General features: G+C 43.6%; 1 protein-coding gene across 1 annotated transcript in view; it reads right to left on the reverse strand.

Annotated features, from left to right (window-relative positions):
- The window catches only part of TMEFF2 (transmembrane protein with EGF like and two follistatin like domains 2), an 804247-nt gene that overhangs the window by 680872 nt on the left and 101282 nt on the right, over positions 1-22093 (reverse strand). Inside the window, exon 3 of the mRNA XM_086955395.1 lies at positions 15882-16011. Coding sequence (XP_086811521.1) covers positions 15882-16011 — 130 coding nt within the window. The remainder of the gene's footprint in view (positions 1-15881; positions 16012-22093) is intronic.

Below are 22093 nucleotides of genomic sequence, written 5' to 3' on the forward strand. Positions count from 1 at the left end.
GTAGGATGCGCATGTGTGCTGCTAGCTAAGTGCTGCCAATGCAGCGGAGACCACAATCACATTCCAGTAGGTAAATGGCAAATTCAGTCCTGCATGTGAAATGATGTTTGATAATGACGGGTATTGCTCTGAAAGTGAAGTCTAGTTGGGTGATGTTTTTACCAAATTTGTATGCCCTACAACTGTTGCATTTAAAGAACCCTTTTCTGTCTGCTAACCAGTTGGAATAGTTTATAAGGTCTGGACTGTTTGTTACCAGTGCGTCATGCATGGATCTAGCTCTTTTGAATGTGATGTCGGGACGGGGGGCAACTAGAGGGCCAAGGGTTGGGTCAGATTTAATGATACCCCAGTGTCTGTTGATAACGGATTTTATGGCCTTCACCTCGGTGTTATGAGTGATAATGAGTCTAGTGCTAACTAATTGCGTGTTTTCTTCGCTGTTGGTCACTGGTAGGTGACGTGCTGCAACTGTTGGAAGTTCTGTGCTGAGGAGAGGGACAACACTCTCTGATACAGGGATAGCGCTAGTCATGAGGAATGCTTCGCGAGGTTGTGCGTGGGCTCTTACTACGGCTTTGTTAATGTTAGTTTTGGAGTAACCTCGAGTTAAAAATCTGTTTTTTACCTCTGACAGTTGTGAAGGTCTGTGGGAGAACTGCAGATCCTTCGTAGCCAAAGCATTTCCCCATAGGGGATGCTTGCTATCAGGTGTTTGGGATGGAAGCTAAGTTGGAGGCGTGGAGGACTGAATTCCCTGCAGTCGACTTTCTGTGTAATATATATATATATATATATATATATATATATATATATATATGCTTAATGCTTAATAAATAAGCTTTTTGATAAAACCTGTTCGTGAGTGCCTGGATGCTTTCGGTGGAATTGTGGAATCTGAAATCTTATTTTGGATATATATATATATATATAGTTCACCAAAACGCCCCTCTGATTTCAAAGAGCACACCACGATGTCCTGACCTCCAGTCTGTTGGCCTCGCTGCCGCCACCTCGATGCTTTGCGTGCTTATTGTGCCACGCCCGACGCGTTTCGAGGCCAATACGCCTCTTAATCATGGGCTGTCTCACAGGGCCAAGAAAAAATTCACCAATGAATTCAACACAGTTTTATTGCTTTTTCCGTTGAATTTTACCGCCCTCAGTGGGCGTGGCTTGTCCTGCTCCGAAGAGCATGATGGTTTTAGTAGTCCAGAAAGGTGCGCAACTTTAAAGAATAAAGAACTCCCTTCTTCACCCCCACTGTGTCCTTGAAGTCGCTTCTATCCATGGGCTTCCTCCGGGCATATTTTCCGCGTAAGGCCAGAAACGCGGTACAAGGACCCGCCCTAGGAAGAGTCCTGGGAGTCACTGGCAACCAGCTCGCTCCTTCTGTTCGAGGTATCGAATAACCCAGGACCGCCATGGGAACAGGTCAGAGATGGGGCTGCTGCCAGGCTGCAGTCTGTGAACTACACAGAGGAGAGGGTTAGTCAAGCGCTCTCCACAGCTCTACCTCTGTTCTCCCTGCAAACGTGGTTGGGGCGTTGGGGACTTAAGGGACTTCTGACTTTGTAATAGGGAATTCTGCCCGCCTCTACACGGCCCCCCCTTGACTCGGTATACCAGCCACCAACCCCGCTCTGAGACCTACTATGATGTTGCATTCTGGGAACTGTAGTCTCAGATTTGACACAGCTGCTCCCAATCAGGCGGGTCAGCTGATCTCCTACAATTAGGAGCACAGGAGTATCTTCACGGAGGGAAACGGCACCATTTTGTTGTGAGCAAGCATCCGAGGAAGGCAGTTAAGCCGAAATGCATCACTCTGCGCAACTTTAAAGAATAAAGAGCTCCCTTCTTAACCCCCACTGTGTCCTTGAAGTCTCTTCTATCCATGGGCTTCCTCCGGGCATATTTTCCGCGCAAGGCCAGAAACGCGGTACAAGGACCTGCCCTAGGAAGAGTCCTGGGAGTCACTGGCAACCAGCTCTGCTCCTTCTGTTTGAGGTATCGAATCACCCAGGACCGCCACGGGAACAGGTCAGAGATGGGGCTACTGCCAGGCTGCAGTCTGTGAACTACACAGAGGAGAGGGTTAACCCAGAGCTCTCCACAGCTCTGCCTCTGTTCTTCCTGCAAACGTGGTTGGGGCATTGGGGACCTAAGGGACTTCTGACTTTGTAATTGGGAATGCTGCCCGCCTCTACACGGCCCCCGCTTGACTCGGTATACCAGCCACCAACCCCGCTCTGAGACCTACTATGATGTTGCATCCTGGGAAATGCAGTCTCGGATTTGACTACAGCTGCTCCCAATCAGGCGGGGTCAGCTGAACTCCTACAATTAGGAGCACCGGAGTATCTTCACGGAGGGAAACTGCACCATTTTGTTGTGAGCAAGCGTCCGAGGAAGGCAGTTAAGCCGTAATGCATCAAGCTGCGCAACTTTAAAGAATAAAGAGCTCCCTTCTTCACCCCCATTGTGTCCTTGAAGTCTCTTCTATCCATGGGCTTCCTCCGGGCATATTTTCTGCGTAAGGCCAGAAACGCGGTACAAGGACCCGCCCAAGGAAGAGTCCTGGGAGTCACTGGCAACCAGCTCTGCTCCTTCTGTTCGAGGTATCGAATCACCCAGGACCGCCACAGGAACAGGTCAGAGATGGGGCTGCTGCCAGACTGCAGTCTGTGAACTACACAGAGGAGAGGGTTAACCCAGCGCTCTCCACAGCTCTGCCTCTGTTCTGCCTGCAAACGTGGTTGGGGCGTTGGGGACCTAAGGGACTTCTGACTTTGTAATTGGGAATGCTGCCTGCCTCTACACGCCCCCCCCCCCCTTGACTCGTTATACCAGCCACCAACCCTGCTCTGAGACCTACTATGATGTTGCATTCTGGGAACTGCAGTCTCGGATTTGACTACAGCTGCTCCCAATCAGGCGTGGTCACCGGAGTATCTTCACGGAGGGAAACGGCACCATTTCGTTGTGAGCAAGCGTCCGAGGAAGGCAGTTAAGCCGAAATGCATCACGCTGCGCAACTTTAAAGAATAAAGAGCTCCCTTCTTCACCCCCACTGTGTCCTTGAAGTCTCTTCTATCCATGGGCTTCCTCCGGGCATATATATATATATATATATATGTAATACGCTGATTTACTTTATTTATATATATATATATATATATATATATATGAGGGGTGATAAATAAAAGTATTTTTGCCTGAAAAACTTTGCTGCAGAGGCCTGAGTTTCCTTCCTCGCCGGGGGCTCCCTGGAAGTGGTTGGGTATTTCTTCGGAGATATATATATATATATATATATATATATATATATATATATATATATATATATATATATATATATATATATATATATATATATATATATATATATATATATATATATATATATATATATATATATATATATATATATATATATATATATATATATATATATATATATATATATATATATATATGATCATGGCTCGTTCAGGCCGAAACTTGTAATGGTTGAATAAAACACTTTGCACCAGTGAATTAGAGTCCACACTCATGTTATATATATATACACATGAACAGCTGCCGCTGCAGCGAAGCCAGTGACATCAGGGCCAACTTGCAAGGTGGGGGCTCTAAACCGTGTCTCTGGCTGACACGGAAACAATACTACAAAATCTCCTTCTTGCGAATGAGTAGAGACCATGCAGGGGAACACTTAGGAAGCACGCTTTATTCCTTGTGTGGCGTATGCATTTCGGCAATTAAATCAGCCTTCTTCAGCGCCCAAGGAAACCTCCTGGATACTTGGGCGCTGAAAAGGGCTGATTTAATTGCCGAAATGCATTCCCCACACAAGGAATAATGCGTGCTTCCAAAGTGTTCCACTGCGTGGTCTCTACTCATTCGCAAGAAGGATATTTGGTTATATATATATATATATATATATATATATATATATATATATATATATATATATATACATACATTACCTACTGGCGGTCGCCAGTAGGTATATATAGTTAGGACCTAGTTACCATAGGAAATCCACAACATTCTATTGGGAATAACTTTGGTGCCGATTGAGATATCTGCGTGTAATTTTCCTTAAATTTGCTCATCTACGCTCCCCTCCTTCCCTGACAGTTTCGGTGGGATTCGTCAAGCGGGGGCCAAGAAAAAAGGGGGGTCCCAAAACGTGTTTTTCCCATGGTAATTTCCACAGGGACATTTAGACACAGCTATAGCCCGGACGGCTAAATGGAATTACACCAAACCTGGCAAAAAGGTAGGGCCTGCTATGCAGATGTGCCTTTGCTATGTTTGGTGAAAAGCCCTCCAGTAGTTCTTGAGAAAATTGAATTAGAAATTTTTCAAATGGCATTTTCTATGGGACCTTTAGACACCGCTACGGCCCGAACAGCTGAACGGAATTACACCAAACTTGGCAAAATGGTAAGGACAGGCATGCAGTAGTGCCTTTTCTTTATTTGGTGAAAATCTCTCCATTAGTTGTTGAGAAAATTACATTTGAGCAAATTATATATCTATATGGGCTCAACATTCTATTGGGAATAACTTTGGCACCGATTGAGGAATCTGTGTGTAATTTTCCAGAATTTTGCCCAGCTCCGCTCCGCTCCTTCCCTGAAAGTTTCAGGGGGATTCGTCAAGTGGGGGCCGAAATGGGGGTCCCAAAACGTGTTTTCTCCATGTTAATTTCCATAGAGACCTTTAGACACGGCTACAGCCCGAACGGCTGAACGGAATTACACCAAACTTGGCAAAATGGTAGGGACAGGTATGCAGTAGTGCCTTTTCTTTATTTGGTGAAAATCCCTCCAGTAGTTGTTGAGAAAATTGAATTTGAGCAAATTATATATCTATACGCGCTCACCGTACGCGCAATGTGCGCATACGGTACGCGCACCATACGCGTACGGTGTGCGTACCCTTATGTGATCGAGCGAGTTTCTGATTGGCTGGCAGTCGACTGTCAACATTCTAAACTTTCCAAACCAGGAAGTGTTGGCCACCATCTTGTTTTTGCGGAGAATTGAAGCAAGAGAGAGCCCAAAACAAGAGTGGAAAACACGAAAAGGGGGCAGGGTAGAGACCCCCCAACCCTCTTGCCCTTCTCAGGGGGTCCCAGAAGGACCCCAAGGGCAAAAAAAAATTAAAAATCAAAAAAATCTGTGCGCGTACCCCGCAATTTCTTTTTTGCACTTGGTGGTCCTTCTGGGACCCCCTGAAAAGGGCTAGGGTGTCAGGGGGTCTCTACCCTGCCCCCTTTTTGCGTTTTCCACTCTTGTTTTGTGCTCTCTTGTGCCTCACTTCTCCTGAGGAACAAGATGGCTGCTCAGGTGGTCCCAGAAGGATAATAACATATATAAACGTTATCCGCTAATAGAATTAGCATTTACAAAACCTTTGAAATTTATTGAAAAAAAATATAGGTTTCACGCCTGATATAGTTAGGAATTAGCATTTAAAAAACCTTGCAAATTAACTGAAAAAACCATAGGTTTCAGGCCTTATATAGTTAGGAATTAGCATTTAAAAAACCTTGCAAATTCACTTAAAAACCACAGGTTTCAGGCCTTATATAGTATTATAGTTAGGAATTAGCATTTAAAAAACCTTGCAAATTCACTTAAAGAACCATAGGTTTCAGGCCTTTTTAGTTAGGAATTAGCATTTTAAAACCCTTGCAATTTCACTTAAAAAACCATAGGTTTCAGGCCTTATATAGTTAGGAATAAGCATTAAAAAAAACATTGAAATTGCTCCTATATAGTTAGTTGTACTAACTATATTTCGCGCACCCGCAATCCACTGCTGATGATGTCACATATTACATCATTCATGACATGGTCAGTGACATCACTGATGACATCACTGATGACATCTCAAATGACATCACTGATGACATCTCGTTTGACATCAGTGATCACATCACTGATGATATCATTCATGTGATAATACGATGCACCTCCTTACACTCTAATATAACCTTTGATACACCCAGCGTTAAATACAGACTACCATTCTTGAATCCATTGACACACCAATAACAGTTACTACATACCCACGCACTCACTGATTCCTAGGTCTACACACACATTCACTCATTCACCCATTGAATCACTCATACATACAGTCACTCATCAATATAACACTATCATATGCACTCATACACCAAAAATGAACATGAATGGTACCACAATAAAGACAGGCATGGTGTTTGAAAATAGTTGTCTGCACCATGCATATGTGGATGAATATATTGCCAACTATATTGGATCCATAGCTTGATATTTGAGGATACAGTGTGAAAAGAAAAACTGACTGTAGTTTTCATAAACTAAAGTGAAGCACACTAAGTCTTAAGCTCCTGCCAGCAAGGGCATGGACTATAAAGGGATTAAATCAGGATTTGAGTGAAACGAAATAACTTGAACCATTGATCCATGCTGAACTGTATGTTAGTAGTTGTAAGGTCAAAAGAGGGCTTTTCAGTATGACTCCACCTAGAACTTTCTTATCATTTTTCACAGAACCGCTGCTACATTATTGCTCCTGATCCTTTCACTTGCCATTCTTCTGACAATACCTTTTTATTACAAAAGACCCTGTTTATCAAAATGAACAGTAGATATCCATGTGTGCATATAATGTAAATACTACTTGGTACTGAATAATTCAAGTCGCATAATGTATTTTTTATGAAATTCTGAAATGCTAGCCTGAAAAATCCCAGGATTCTGCAGAACAAATGATTCCTTTCTTTACTTTCCAGAATTGTCATCTAATACTGCATCAGCATTGCATAAGTAGTACAAATAAACCAGAAGAGCAGACAGGGGGACTTTAAGTACATATGAAGCATTTTCTATTTAACATTTAAAATTTAGAATCGTGCTGGCAAATGCAGAAGGCTGCGATCATCTTTGGTTGGATTACAGTACAAATTAGGTATAACCTATTGATATTTGGCTTACATATAGGGAAAGAAAATGTGATGACAAAGGGAGTGAGTGAAAAAAGACCACAAAGAAAATAAGAAAAAATATTCTATGCTGTTACCGCTCTGCATGGAGCAAATGTCTGACTTTCATGGAATTCTCAAAGAAGAAACGGAATTTAAGGAATAAACAAATATATAGCTGAATTAAATATGTGTAATCACATCAGTACTGCCCTTATGCATGGTCAAATGTAATATGTAATTGCATTTGCACTGTTTCGTTTTTTTCTCGCTCCACAGGGAAAAAAGTGCTCCCCTACACTCGCAGCCATTTTTTCTTGACAGGAGTAAATCTCTCGCTATTTACAGGAGGGGAAATTGCCAGCAAACATTTTTGAAAACTCACACACATATGTGTTTATGTGCTCACAACCTTTTGCAGATAGCTTTGTCCTGAAACATCTACAACCCCACACAATTAAAATTGCACTTGTGTGTGTAATTCATTTTTCGATTTTGTGAATAAAGAGTTGATTTTTGTAGTGGCAAGTGCTGTCATATGGGTATTTTACATGTGTGTGTGTGTGTGCGTGTTTGGGTGTGTGTGTGTTTGTGTATGTGTTCGCACAAGTGCACACACTTACCTTCTGAATAATGTAGTCCTCTATATCTTTGTCATAATATTTTGGTGTCATCCAGAATTTGACATACAACCACCATTTGTGTAACTAAATAGCACTGAGGTGTGAAACTGAGTTTGCAAATCTATTCCTATCTACTTAAATGTATTAGCCAACACCCTTAAAAGTATTAGCCGACACCTTCTGATGGCGATGAGTATATTACCTAGCAATTATGAAAATAGCAAGTAACAATGTTGTTACCACTATGTCTCTCTTCCTCATCCCAGTTCTTATATATGAGGGTATATCAAGCAATAGAGATAGCAATGAATTCAACACAAAGATAATCGAAGAGAGACCACTCAAGCCAAGAAATACCTATCAAGATGAGGGAAACAAAAATCACAGAGCAACAGCCCGAAGAGCAGACCCACAATGCCTTGTAACAACCAAGAAACTAAGGTCAGGAGAAATGTAATACAAGTCCCAGGAGAAGACGAGGCAGTACTCAGAAACAAGAAGAGACACACTCATAGCCACACCCAGAGAGAAGACAAGGTGACGCCAGATGACCCAGTAAATGGCTGAAAGATCAAGACAAGAGTGAAAGGTGCTGTTGGAGACAAATGCCGGAAAGAACAGAACGACCAATGAATCCCAAAGAGCAACCAACGGTCAACACAACAACCACATTTGAAGCAGCAGAACACGTATAGAGCAAATTACCCAGAAGAAAAGCAGCACTTCAGTACTCAAAGCTAGGCCCAAACAAGAAAGGACCCAGACCTGAAGCACCTAAAATGTTGAGGACAGGAACATCCGGCAAGTAATAACTCCTTGACCACAACATTACCTGTAATTGAGATGTGAACAGAAGGGGCAGAGGTCAAACTAACTAAAGGGAGATATAGGAGGCTACAATAGCATAGACCCCAGTTTGGCAAAAAACGCAAACACATGACAAGGGAAGCTGTCAATGCAGCAGCAAAGAAAAACACTGAAAACACAGTGACCCTAAACTGAGGTAATCTCAAGCCAGACTAAGCATCCGTCCCGCCAACAGCACTATGCCATAAACAAATAACACAGATGCCAAGCTCAATAGATTGGATGGGAATGGGTTAGGAGCATCACTGTATGTGGAAAGCATCTAGGCCAGGCAAGTCTAACAATTGAAACCAGATCACACCCAGGCCCATACTCAAGCAAAAGGAAGAGAAAAAGACAACCCACAGGAGCCGAACATCAAGCACAACTGGCTAGACTACATCCCCAAATGTCAATCCCACAATCCCATGCCAAACCGTCACTGAAAAGTGCATCCTGCAAACAATTGAGAATGAAAAACAGAAAAGAGAGGAACAGCAGCAGCATCAGAAAAGGACCTCTATGGGAAAATCAGATGACCCAAGTCATCAGAAAAGGCACCAGCTCCGGAACAAGTCGCCTCAGCCTGAAGGACAACAGCGAAATAGAGTCCCCAACCAAAGCGTACTGATACAATCAATTGTATGCTCAAGACAAAAAGGAAATATGAAACTGATAGCAAAGAAACTCCAGAACATTGTAGGTTTCAAACCCAGGAGGACCAAAGGTCATGGAACAGCAGCACTATTCATGCTGTCATCAAGTAAGCACTGCTAAAGCAGAAGAAAGGATTAAGCCATCTTATCTCAAATTCAAAAGTAAAAGATTATGGCATATATTATTTCCACCAAGATGATCAAGTGTGGAACAAAACTCTCAAACTTATAGAATGGTTACATGTGGAAATGTCTCTCCAAAGTGTGTGCAATTTCACTTCAGAAATATCTTATCCTGGTACATATTCCCAAAAAGTTACATGTCAGGATGTTGAGGTAGGGAGTGTGGATAGCAATAACGAGTACAAAAAGGATATCATATTCCTGAAAGTGCCCACTCATTTAACAAATTGCTCAGTGGAGGTCAGATCTTATGTGGCAGCCATTCTGGCTTTGGGGCGTAGTGACCAGTGTCTCAGTTGTGTATAATGGTAATGCTCTGCGTCTAGAAAGTGGAAGTTCCTCATGCAATGTTCAAAAGTCATTATATCCCGGTTATGGAAGAGTTCAGATAGGGTAAGACACCCCCTTCCTTCCAGGCAGAAACGGGTCTAGTTAAAAGAGCTGGAGGGAATAATGGATTGGAGTACAGTGGTGTATAGGGAGATGGGAAGGTAGTGCACCCCGTTGTTTTAACCACCTCATCCCAAACTTTAAGTCATTTTTGTTGGGGTGTTAAGATTTGCGTTGGGTGGGTGATGTGTCTTTTGCTTGAGTAATACATCGCAAATACCTTGCCCTACTATCGCCCTGTCTATATGCAATCAGTGTTTATCTGACCCACGAAGCGACCATTCTGAAATGATAAATAACTGAGCTGCTTTACAGTAGAAGTGGAGATCTGGGAGGGCTAGGCCACTGGAGTGTTTGGGAAGCTGAAGCAGCTTAAAAGGTCAGCATGCCCTGCGATTCTGGCACATGAACCGTGAAAGTAGGTACAAAGTTCCCGATCTAGGTATTTGGGAAGGCTTTACAACAGGTATAAAACCCTGGGCAGTACTGACATATTTATGGCATGAATAGGTCCAAATCAAGATAGATACATAGGAGCCCTGCTTTTGAGGTCTGCCTTCAGTTGAAATAGAAGCAGTGGAAAGTTTGCTCAATATATGTCTGCTAGCTTGGGGGTGATATTAATGCCGGGATAGGTGATCTCTTTCTTGGAGTGTTGAGCCCAGTATTATGAGGCTTAATATCTGTGAATAGGAATGAATTGAGTAGATATTGATTGATAGGAAGAATCTTTCTTTCTTTTGGTCCCGCCCATTCTTTGTTGAGTTTTTTTTTCCCTTCCCCTGCTTGCGCACTGTAATTGTAAATTTATTATGATGATCTATGCTGCTTTACTTAGTTATTTTGTATGTGCTCATGTATAATTTTTTTGTATGAATATTTATGTTTTATGAATTGTAACAGATTTGTGTGTGGTGTCGCTGTGAAATTCTAAATAATTTTTTTTTTTTTAAAAAGTGGCCACCAGGGTCTCCACATATGGTTTAGGCAGTGTTAAATTAAGTACAAACAATTTACTTAAGTTAATTCTAAAGCCTGACCCATCAGTACGATTGGAGGGAGGGCAGGGGACTAATGACCGTTAAGAGCCCATCATCATCAAATAATGAAATCTTATGATCCACAGCGCCAAAGTTGATTCACTTGATATCGGGTGTGGACCATATTCTGGCTGCTAGTGGTTTAATAGTGAGCACAAATAGGAGTGGAGTCATCTCCAGCTGGAAGAGATTTGAGACCTAGACCTTAGACCTAGGTCTTGCATAGTTAGTTTTAATCATTGCTATGAAGCGGCTACAGAAGGTGTAGTGCTTAACCTCTTCGGTGCGCATGACGGCCCCCGGCCGTCATGGTCACGGTGGGCATGTGCAGAGGACCACCGGGGGCAGTCCGAATCCCGCCCACTATGTAAATCGCCTGCACAGGGCGTAAATGTGGACAGTGCAGAAGGGTTAAGAGTGTGAAATAGGAATGGCCAATTTACCCGATCAAATGCCTCTCGGCTTTTGAGAATACTTAGCAGTATTGTGGGTATTCATTTATTTGTGGCCTTTTCCATTAGATGAGGCACTCTCCTTAAATTGTTAATGTGTCTGTCATCCCTTCATAAACCTAGAGTGATCCAGTTGGATCAAATCCACCATCAAGTAATCCAGTCTGGAGGCCAGGATCTTAGAATGACACTTGGCATTCAGCTTCAACAGCGTGATAGGTCTATACAAACCTTACGAATGAGGATTTTTGTTACCGGTTTTGGGATCATCGAAATTAAGGGCCTCCCTCATGGAAAGCATAGCTGATCCTGACTCTGCTATGTGATTTAACAGGGAGGTCAAGTGGGGGATCAAGTCAGAACTGATGGTTTTACAGGACTGGGTTGTGAGGCCACCTGGACCCAGAGATTTGTGGAGCTTCGGGCCTGTTCGGGCCTGTTCTCGCCAGACAGACCACCCAGACAGTGAAGTAGTGTGGCTCACTGGTTAGAGGCAGCAGACCCGAGAGCAGAGGACGGCCCGGGACCAGGGTTCGATTCCCAGCGCGGCAGGTTTCTGGACCAGGGTCAGCGGACTTGATAATTCTCTCGCCTCGGTGCCCACTCTAATCAGCGATCACACTCGGCAACTCTGGGCATTAGCTTGCCTCATCTTCACTAACGGCCCCACCAGACCGCCGGGGATGCCTGGTCTCACCCTGGAGATACCCATTAAGGGACCATCTCTCAGGGAAGCCAGGAAGGGTTTCGCAGCGGTCGAAGCGCCTTGGGACCCTACGGGTAAGTAGTGCGCTATATAAATGCCAATACATTTACATTTACATCTTCAGTAAAAGGTTCACCAAGTCTTTCCTTTTTGAGGGGGAGTCACCAGTGGGAGCTCTACATGATCCAAATAGTCAAGCGAGACTTGAGCGGTGGTATGGTCAGCTGTATAAAGCCGCTTGTAAAAGTTGCAGAATATTTAGGCCATCTCCATCTCAGAGCTAGTGAGGTCACCTGACGTTTGCTTAATGTGCCCAATCTGCTCTCTCTCTCTCACTTGACCCTGAGTTACCTCGCTAGCTGGGATACAACCTTATTGCCCTGGTTGTAGAATGTGCACTTAAGGTGAAGGAGAGAAAGCTCTGTTCTTTTGGTATAAATAGCATTACATTTCCCCAGTAGGGCTGTAACTTTCCAGTGCAGGATGAGGGTAGGTTGAACCTTATATGTCTGCTCCAATGTGCACAGTTCTGTTTCAAGTGCTAGATGATCTTTCTCTCTCTGCCTGTTCCGAGCTGCCACCAAGGAATCACATTTCCCTCTAATCACTGCCCTAATCGCATCCCATTGGATAGAGGGAGTTGTGTCGCCAGCATTATTTATTTGAGAATATTTTCGGGTGGCTTTCCTTAGGTTTTCTCTAAAGAGGTGATATCTGGTGAGGGAGCAACGGAAGAATCAACAGCGATATCTCAATGCAGCATATCCCCAATCCAGTGTGACCAATACCGGCACGTGATAAGAAATAGTGATTAGGTGGATAGCCATGATCAGCAAGTATTCAAGGAAAGATTGGCTAAGGAATGCATAATCCAGTCTGGAGTAAGTAAAAATGTATGATCATGGGAGTTGGGATGAAGTGTACACCATGCATATATTAGCCCCACTGCATTGCTTGCTTCAGTGCTTTGGGGAAGCGTCCCGTGGGTGACCTGTGGGGGTGAGTGCAGTCAGTGGCTCAGTTCCATGTGAGGTTGAATTCCCCCTTTAAAAATACATCACCTTCTGCAAAACCCCCAGCAATGATAGAAGGGAGTGCATACATGAGGCTTGATTAGCTTTCGGGATGTGAATAGATGCAAAAGTGGTTAGTCTACCTCTGAGGCAGCCCCTTATTTGTACACCCATGTCTGTTTTATAGCCCTCTGGTTGAAACTTAATCCCCACACACCTATATTTCATGAAGGCTGAGGATTTATACATAATAGGATAAGATGTATGCCATAATCTGTTATCTTCATTAGGCTTAAGGTGTGTCTCTTGGAGAGCGACTACATCATAGTGCTGGTCAAGTACATATTTTCATAACTTGTGGTACTTTGCTGGAGAATTCAGGCCTTTAATATTGAAAGTGAGTGTAGTAATTACCATGGTATAGGTGGAATAGTACGTCTCTTCATGTCACCCTCATTGTATCTGCTCGGTGGACCTCACCTATCAGCCCATCTAAGTCAAATGCTCTCTCCCTCCCTTGGGAGTATATTGTAGTCTGTGCCGCCCTCGCCTCCCCCATACCACTAGTAAATTGTGCGCTCCATGCATCCAAACCCTGAGAATCCAAAACTTTAAAACAGAAATAAGCGGGACAACAGGTTACAGTTCTGTCATACAGTATAAATGAATTTGCATCCTGATAGGTGACTTGGTCTAGAACTGCTAATGCATCTGAAATGAAGCACATTCAGTTGAGGAAATGTTATATCAATAGACATTATCAATCATAAGTAAGAAATAGAAAAGAAACAAGGAGGAGAAGGCCACAGAACAAATTACATGCATTTCGCTGGATATCAAGTGTTTTCTTAATAAGCCTTTCATGGGTGAACTGTCTGCACCTCTAGATAGACACTAATCCAATGCAACGAGAATCGTCAGCCCACACCCAACTTCTTACAAAACCATGACATCAAACTTCGGTTTTGAAAATGAGATGCACAGTTACAGTGAGTCAACTTATCTTGTGTAGGTGTGGGTGGTGTTGGGAATATCAGACGTTCATGTTTGGAGTTCTGTTGGTACCATTCCTCGAGAACTCCTGGCCATCTCTGATCTGCTGGTGATTTGGGGCCGGAATGACACCTGGCAAATGTGACAGGAGCTATGTCCTGGAGAAGTGAACGAGTAGCACCCTGGAAGGAAACTGTTCCAGCCTTCCACGCCGCCTGAAGGATAGCTTCCTTAAACTTGAAGGAGTGAAGTTTGACCAGCACGTCACAAGGATGTTTTCTTTCACCAGGCAATTGTAGACCTGCACTGTGGACCCTGTCTAGTTTGACTTTCATTGGCATGTACCACCAGCAGGTCTGCAAATAAGCAAGTTACAAAGGCCTCCAAGTCCATGCCCTCCATTCCTTCCTCCAGGTCTCGGATACGTATATTTTGTGCCTTGACCTGTTCCCTAGATCTTTGGTATTCAAAGTGGATGCTTGGAGCTGCGTGTGTAGAGAGTCTGTGAGGTTCTCCATCTGGCATGCACGGTGTTTGAGCTAGATGATTTTGATGTTGAGGTCTACCACCCTAATTCCCAATGAATCCACATCTTGTCACAGTGTAGTGAACGTGTTACTGAGGTCAGACAAAGTCAGGTCTGCGTTGAACTCTTCACTGAGCTCTTTTTTAAAGTCCCTTCAAGATGTGAGTAAGTCTTCTTTGGTGAGAGCCATTTGTCATGAGCCACTTGCCTCCGCTGGTGTAAAATAGCTGAAAGCCCTAGTAAGTTATTGCTTCTTTGGTGTCTTAGAGGTAGTAGCACCCAGCCGTGGGTGTGTACCAGCAGGCTAAGGAAAAATAGATAAAATGACCAGGTCGAGTGTCTTCAGGCTCTCACCAAGGCAGCGGTATCATAACAGACAAAATCAAAGTTGATGTGCAGACACTACCGAGGCAAGTCTTCTAAGAGCACCTCTAGAGGTTCTAGGTCTAGACAGTAGCTTGTTCGTATGTTTAGTGGATAGGGATAATTTCTCCTTAAGGGTGGGTGTCCCCTCCGACCATTGCTGGCACTGTTTGGCTCCTTCTCTTATTTCTTGCCATCCCATGCATGGTGGAATGCTCAGTCTAGCACTGAGACATGTAGTTAGTCAAAGGTGACAGATCAAGTCACAGTGTCTCAGTTGCTGTGAGGGGTCATCATGCTTTTTTTGCCGGGCGATGCCACTCATAAAAATCAGGGGTGGCAGCATGGTGTCTATTTCAGGGGAGTTATCCACCTGCTTTCTCCATCCGCCATCTTAGAGTCAGGCTCTGAGAGGCTGGCAGAGTGATGCGGGCCCCACATTGGGTTAGAGATGCCCTCATCCAGCTGTGCCAATAATGAGTCGGGAGAGGCACCTAGAAAGAAGGCATCTATCTTCAGTCCTTTCACATCACCATCTTGAGCCTGGCACATGGCCAGTGCTGCCGAAAACCAGGGCAAATGGGTCTAGGAGGCCCCAAGTACTGATGCAGTGGAACCCCTCACCTGACACCACCATCTTGTCCACCTTAGTTCCCGGGAGTAAACTAAGTACAACTCTGCCCCCTTCAGGCAGCCAGGCCACGCAAGCTGAGTGTGGTCCACCTGGTTGCGCACCACCCACTCATGCAGTGGCTCCCTTCGAGGTGCAGCACGGGGTCTAAGTAAGGTACGGTGCTGATGCGCCCAACCTGCCTTTTATGCAAATCACATGTTTCCGCCGGCCTGTGGAGTGTCCGCTGCCATCCTTCATCTTAGGGGCAAAAAAGTTACTGCACTGTGTGCCTACATTGTTCCCCAGGGCAGTCACCAGCATTGTGGCAAGGAAACTGGATACCTTTGATAATCAATCCTTAACTTTGATGCTCCATGCAACTGCAGCTCAGTGGATCATGTCTACTCGACTATCTTGGCTGGCTAACCTCCTCAAATATTTTTTTCCAGTTAATGATTCACAAAAAGATCTCTAAGGATTGACACTTACCGGTTACACATGATCCCTCAGAAACCACTAGAATTTCACTCTGTTGTCTGCAGGCCGCTTCCCGTAAACTGCACTTGTTTCGAAAAGTCACACCGTTGGAGCCACAAACCGGCACATAGTCATTGTGACACTAATAAAAAAATATAAAGGTTTAACAATGTGAGGCTAAATATTCACAACAGGACATTTAAAAAAGGTGCAGTAATACATTATAAACATTCCAAATAATACTTATCATCCTACCCACATAGCCCCTAATTAAACAAGCATTTGCAATGCAACAGGTCTCACATTTATGCAAGTTTGAGCTATTGGCATTTTAAATGACAATGCCTTTTATTTATGTTTTGGTTTTTAAAACATAAATAAAAGGCATTGTTATTTACAATGCAAATAGCTTAAACGTGTGTAAATGTGAGACTTATTGCATTGCAAAAGAAACCACGGGTGGGTTGGTTGCAATGCCAAGGTGGCGGAGGCAGAGCGTAGTCCCGACCTCTCTCCTCGGGAGGGAGAAGAGCAAATGACGGAAGAAGAAGAAAATATATTGTAGAGTATTTAAACAATATATGTTTTGAGCTAATTGATCTTAACATAAATGTGATTTCTACATCTACCTGCCAGATTGGCTGGTTTAGTTTATGCTTCCTTATGTGCCGACTTCCTTTGGGGTAACTTTGACTTGTGAGGTATTTGCAGGTGCAGAACTACTTTGTGTAGAAAATATTTGTGCATGTCATAGGATGTGTTTTTTGACGTTATTGTTAGCTATTTAGAGGAATAATGGAGGAAAATGTGTGCCCACTTTTTTTTGCATACGTTATTACCCGATGGACAAGGCTGGGGCTACATTAAAGTCGAACGTAGGCAGCTGACTATGAACAAGCTGCAAGAAAACTCTCCAGACAATATTTCAAAATATCAACATTGTATTAACTACATATTAGGCTAAGAATGTCATGAGTATCATGCATGAGTATCACCATTTGAATAGCCTGGTATGTTGAGCAAAACAAATCACACACGCAATGAAGGTTGCAAGTACTTTGGCATGTTTCACGCATATAGGTAAGCCACCAGCATTATGGATGCGTCCACACAACCCACTGCTGATCCTTCACAGTATTCCTAAGTAGCATGGATCAGCATGGCACCGCCATCGGGTCTCCTTGCGCATGTCACACCAGGGCTCACACAGTTCTGTGGAGCTTCACTGATGAAAGACAGCATCAATATCGTGTCTAGTATAGGAATGTAACCCCCTGTGATTAGCACAGATGTGAAGAGCATCGATCAAACATGGCACTGATACTATGCCCGCTTTAGCATTTTCATGTGCAGACGTGACTTGTGTAAAACCGGAAAAAAATGTCAATGCCCTTCCTCATACCCGCCTCTCGACTGCTTGCTTGACATTATGAACAACTACAGTAAAATTTCGCCGATGTTTCTCACTCGATCCATGCCTCCAATTTGTAATCCGAGACGGCAAACCTCCCTGGTGTGCTTATATTGAAATGCACTGTGCTCCTTTCTTCAGTTCAAATACTTTATTCGGTTTTCTTTGATAGAAACCATAAAAGTCACACTTTAAAAAAAAACATATGCACTTTAAAACCATGCTACAATAGCTAAAATCAATTATTGTATAGTAGGAACAATGTTGACAGATAAGGCTGGGAGGGCTAAAAACAACATCAGTGGGTCCAAGTAAAGTGCAATGATATTAAAAATCCAAACATTTTCTATATTTCATTGTGCATTTAAGAAACCTGGCCACAAATGGAATACAATCAAAGTTAAGCAGTTGCAAATATAAAAGAGAGGGACGTACTTGGACAAAGTTAAGTCTTTTTAAAAGAGGTAATAAATAGATAGTACTGGGCGTTAAATAATATTTACAAAAGAATAGAAAGTGGAGAAGGTCCTGTGGAGACAAATTGTCGCAGCCACAGGGTGCTAATACCGTCCCACTGTTACTGCCCCTTGGAACTGTCAATAAAAAGTGAAAAAGGTTAAATCTGAACCTTGATAATAGAAAGCGCTCATAGGCTGGTAATGAGCAGGATAAGTACTGCTCTATAGCCGTGGAGGTTTTAAGCATCAAATGTTTCCTCACACTAGGTTTCAGCAGCTCTCTCTCCTCTCTATCCATTTTTTTAATTGTATAAAAGAGTGCTTTATAAACATGACATCCTGCCCAGAGGTACAGTCTGGATTAAAAAACAGATCGGGACGTACCAACTCTTTAAAATTTGCTTTTAGGTATTTTAATCTTCATCTTATTATCAAGGCTCAAGGCTTCTCTTAGTATGCTGTGTGTGAGGCCTACTTTCTTATTGAGCCAACACTGTAGCCAGAGGTTAAAGGGCAAAGGGCCAATGTATCACTTATATATGGCATACCTGTTTCCTCATGGACTGACAAATTTGCTGTTCCCTTTGGGACGCTCAAGAGCTGCTTCAAGAAGTTATTTTCTGTCACCTTAAGGCCCTGCAGTCCGCAATATCCCCATAGGTCACTGCCATAACTTGCAATTTACACACTCTTAGGGCTAGATGTAGGTAATTCCGATTTACCTACTCTTAAATACCAAATTTTACCGATTCGGTATTTAAGAGTAGGTAAATAGGAAGGGGGCAGATGTAGGTAATTATTATTTTACAATTACCGAATCTGTAAAATTCGGTATTTACCGATTCGGTAAATACCGAATCGGTATTTCCCATTGATTCCTATGGGCCTTGAAGCCCACAGGAATCAATGGGAAATACCGATTCGGTATTTACCGAATCGGTAAATACCGAATCCTGCAAGGGGGAACGGGGTGTCACTTTGACACCCTGTAGCACCCCAATTCCAGGCTTGTGTGCCATGTGGCACATATACATGCCCTCACATGGCACAGGTGTACATGCACAGATGTGCATGTACACCTGAATTTGTTATTTACCATGCAATAGTATTACATGGTAAATACCGAATTCTAAAGGGCCTGTGGCACACTTAAAAGTGCCACCTAAATCTGCATTTACAGATTCGGTATTTTTACCCAGTCTGTATTTACCGATTCGGTAATTTTACCGATTCGGTAAATACAGAATCGGTAAAAATACTGATTCTGTGAATGCATGCCCCTACATAGGAAAAGGCATTTACCGGTCGATAACGGCCGAATTCGGCCGTTACCGACAGGTAAATGCCTGCCTACATCGGGCCCTTAGCCCTATAGATTTTGAGCATGGCTGCAACCGGGCGGTTACCCATTCTAGCTGCAAATCCGAACAGTGCTGCGTTTGCCCCTTTTTTTGTTTAAAAGTGCCAACCAGTTGAGCCGATGGTCTAGCAGGACACCCAAATAGGAGAATGTTTTACAGTGTGGCACCCTCGTACCATTTACCTCAAACGGGTATTGTTTTTTTAAGCGAGTCCTTACCTGCATCACATAGGATTTAGTATTATTTATGGACAAATCACGTCTGTCCATGAATTCATGAAATGCATCTAAAAGGGTTTGTAGCCCCTTAGGGGTGCGTGCCAGGAGGACTGCGTCCGCATACAAGAGGACGGGCAAACCTCTCCTTCCCACGTACGGATAATCAGCCCCTGTTTCCAACAATAACCCTTCCAGGTCATTTATGTCTAAGTTGAAAAGAAACGGGGATAATATGCACCCCTGCCTGATGCCCCATATCAAAGTTTCTTGATACCTTTAGGTCTTTAGAGTATCTGACATTTGCCTTGGTGTCCCTGTGAAGATCCCTCAGGAAGTCCACCAGGCTATGCTCCACCCCCATGGCCTCCATGGACCCCCACAAACCCCCCCGATTTACACAATCAAAGGCGGATGAGAGGTCCATGAAGGCCATAAAAATGGAGCCAGAGCGAGCCTTGGTGTACCTCCCTATGATCATACAGAGATTTAAACACTGGGCCGTGGTGGAATGACCTGGGCGATACCCGTACTGTATGTCAGAGATAATCTTGTTCTCCTCTGCCCATGTACACAGTCTCTTAAGAATTACCCCCCCAATGACCTTGACAACGGAATCGATCAATGAGATTGGCCTGTAATTCTTTGTACAGTTACGATCCCCTTTTTATGTACCGGGACGATCGTGGAAACACCCCAAGAAACAGGGCATCCTCCTCTGGTGGCCGCGTTACCCACTGCAGTCAAGATCCCCGCCCAAAAGGTAGGTTCCGATTTAAATAAATCCGGGGGGATGCCATCCGGGCCTGGCGCCTTCTTGTTGGTCAAATTAGCAATGCCCTCCCTGAATTTGTGCTCTGTAAAAACCACTAATTCATTACCTGTTTGTCCTGACGGTATGTAAGTCTTACAGGATGTATTTTTAAAAATACCTTCAAAGTGAGAAACCCATTCGTCCTCCGTAATATTGGAGCCCTCCTCACCGGTCCCTTCCGCTAAAAAAGGTGATCGGTTTATTGTGCTCCAAAATCTGGAACTGTTAGCCAGAGTTGCGGGGTCAAGGAGTTCTCTCCATAATGCTTCCTTTATTTCCAACTTGCGCTTGGCTAGGGCATTTTTATAGTTTTTCCTAAGGATGCAGATCAAAGCCCTGTCCCTTGGTATCTTTTTTAACCCGGCCTCGAGATCTCTTGCTGCTTTGGAACAAATTTACAGAACCACTTAGGTCTACTAGGCAGACTCTTTCTCCCTTGTGCGAGTAACATACCCCCTATTGTAGACGAGATTTCTTCAAAAGATTTTAGAATACACAAAGGAGATGATTCCCGATTGAGGCAGCAAGAAAATTCTGTCTCACATTCTGCTTTAAGTAACTCATGGAAGGTAGACGGTATGATCTCTTTCCATTTGATCCGACACCCTCCATCGGTAGGTTGGAGATTAATACTAACTATCACTCTGTCTTTTGTCTTCAGTATATTCCCACCTAAAGTCACACAGACAGGATAATGGTCACTATGTGAACTTGGGATGATGGAGAAGTCCATCAGATGCGGTACTAAAGATCTAGATAGTAGTATATGGTCTATGAAGGTTCCAGTGCCACTCCCCTTGAAAGTAGGGACCCTTAGTTTACAATGGGGAGACAAGGTTCATTGCTGGGGCTAAATCCTGCTCAGCAAGCATGTCATTCAATTCTCTTCCCCGAATGGTGTGCTCAAAATGGAGCCCCGATATTAAAGGGCAGCCCAAGAGCCCCATGGTATGTAACATGGGGTCACCACATAGGTGAATATTAAAATCTCCTAAAATAAGCAGGTTTTTCTTGTGAGACCCCCATTCCTGTTTGACAAAACTATTCAAATCTAAGATCCCGCTTCCTTCTTCTCGATTAATGGAGTTATAGAAGTTTAATACCAGAAGGGAGCCGGCCTTGAGTCCCAAGGAAATAGCCTGAATATTGCGGTGTGCGGTGGGAATCTTCCTAATATTGCATCGAAGAGCCAACGATGCAAAGATAGCAAGACCTCCCTTAGCTCTACCACTAGTACTTCTAGTTGCTGGAACGAAAAAAGCTTGGTACCCCTCCAACGAAATATCGCAATTTACTAGCCACATTTCTTGGAGACAGATAAGCATAAACTTGCTAACAAACTGTACCCATAAAGGGTCCGTAACTTTACGCGCTAACCCTGCCACGTTCCATGAGAGAACGTTGTGGGTTGGGTTATTCATATGTACCCCCTTCATGACGTCTCCCTGAGAAACGGGCAAAGCTACTTCAGGGTAAATGTTATCACTAGACCCCTCTTGTAAGTTATAATCAGGTTTGACCGATTCAGCCATCAGGGATGCAGGCTCATACACGGGAGTGACTACTAGGCTACTAAATGTTGGTGGTGGATTTTTAATATAACAGATATGACCATGTTGATACCCACCCAGTCAATCACAGTCATTTAGCCCGGAGAGTGATGCATAACGATTTTGGGTCTCAAATGCCGATGGAGATGCATATCTGCCCCAGATTGGCTCCCTTAAAGAGGTTAACCGTGGCAAGCCCAGCCTCTTTTGCCCTCCGATATAGGGTGTCCTGTCACGGAATACCCCATTTCTATCATCTAATCTGTTTTATCAATTCCCCTAAAGAAAAATCCCAAGGGCAATATCTCTATTCCCTGTCCTCTATGCTCCCCGCCTTCCCTCTCATCTCTGAACACCCTTTCTGCTGTTGCTGTATCATTAAAATTAACCATGATGCAGTCTCCATTTCTTGTTT

The sequence above is a fragment of the Lissotriton vulgaris genome, chromosome 2_1 (assembly GCF_964263255.1).
Source record: "Lissotriton vulgaris chromosome 2_1, aLisVul1.2, whole genome shotgun sequence".
Lineage (NCBI taxonomy): Eukaryota > Metazoa > Chordata > Amphibia > Caudata > Salamandridae > Lissotriton > Lissotriton vulgaris.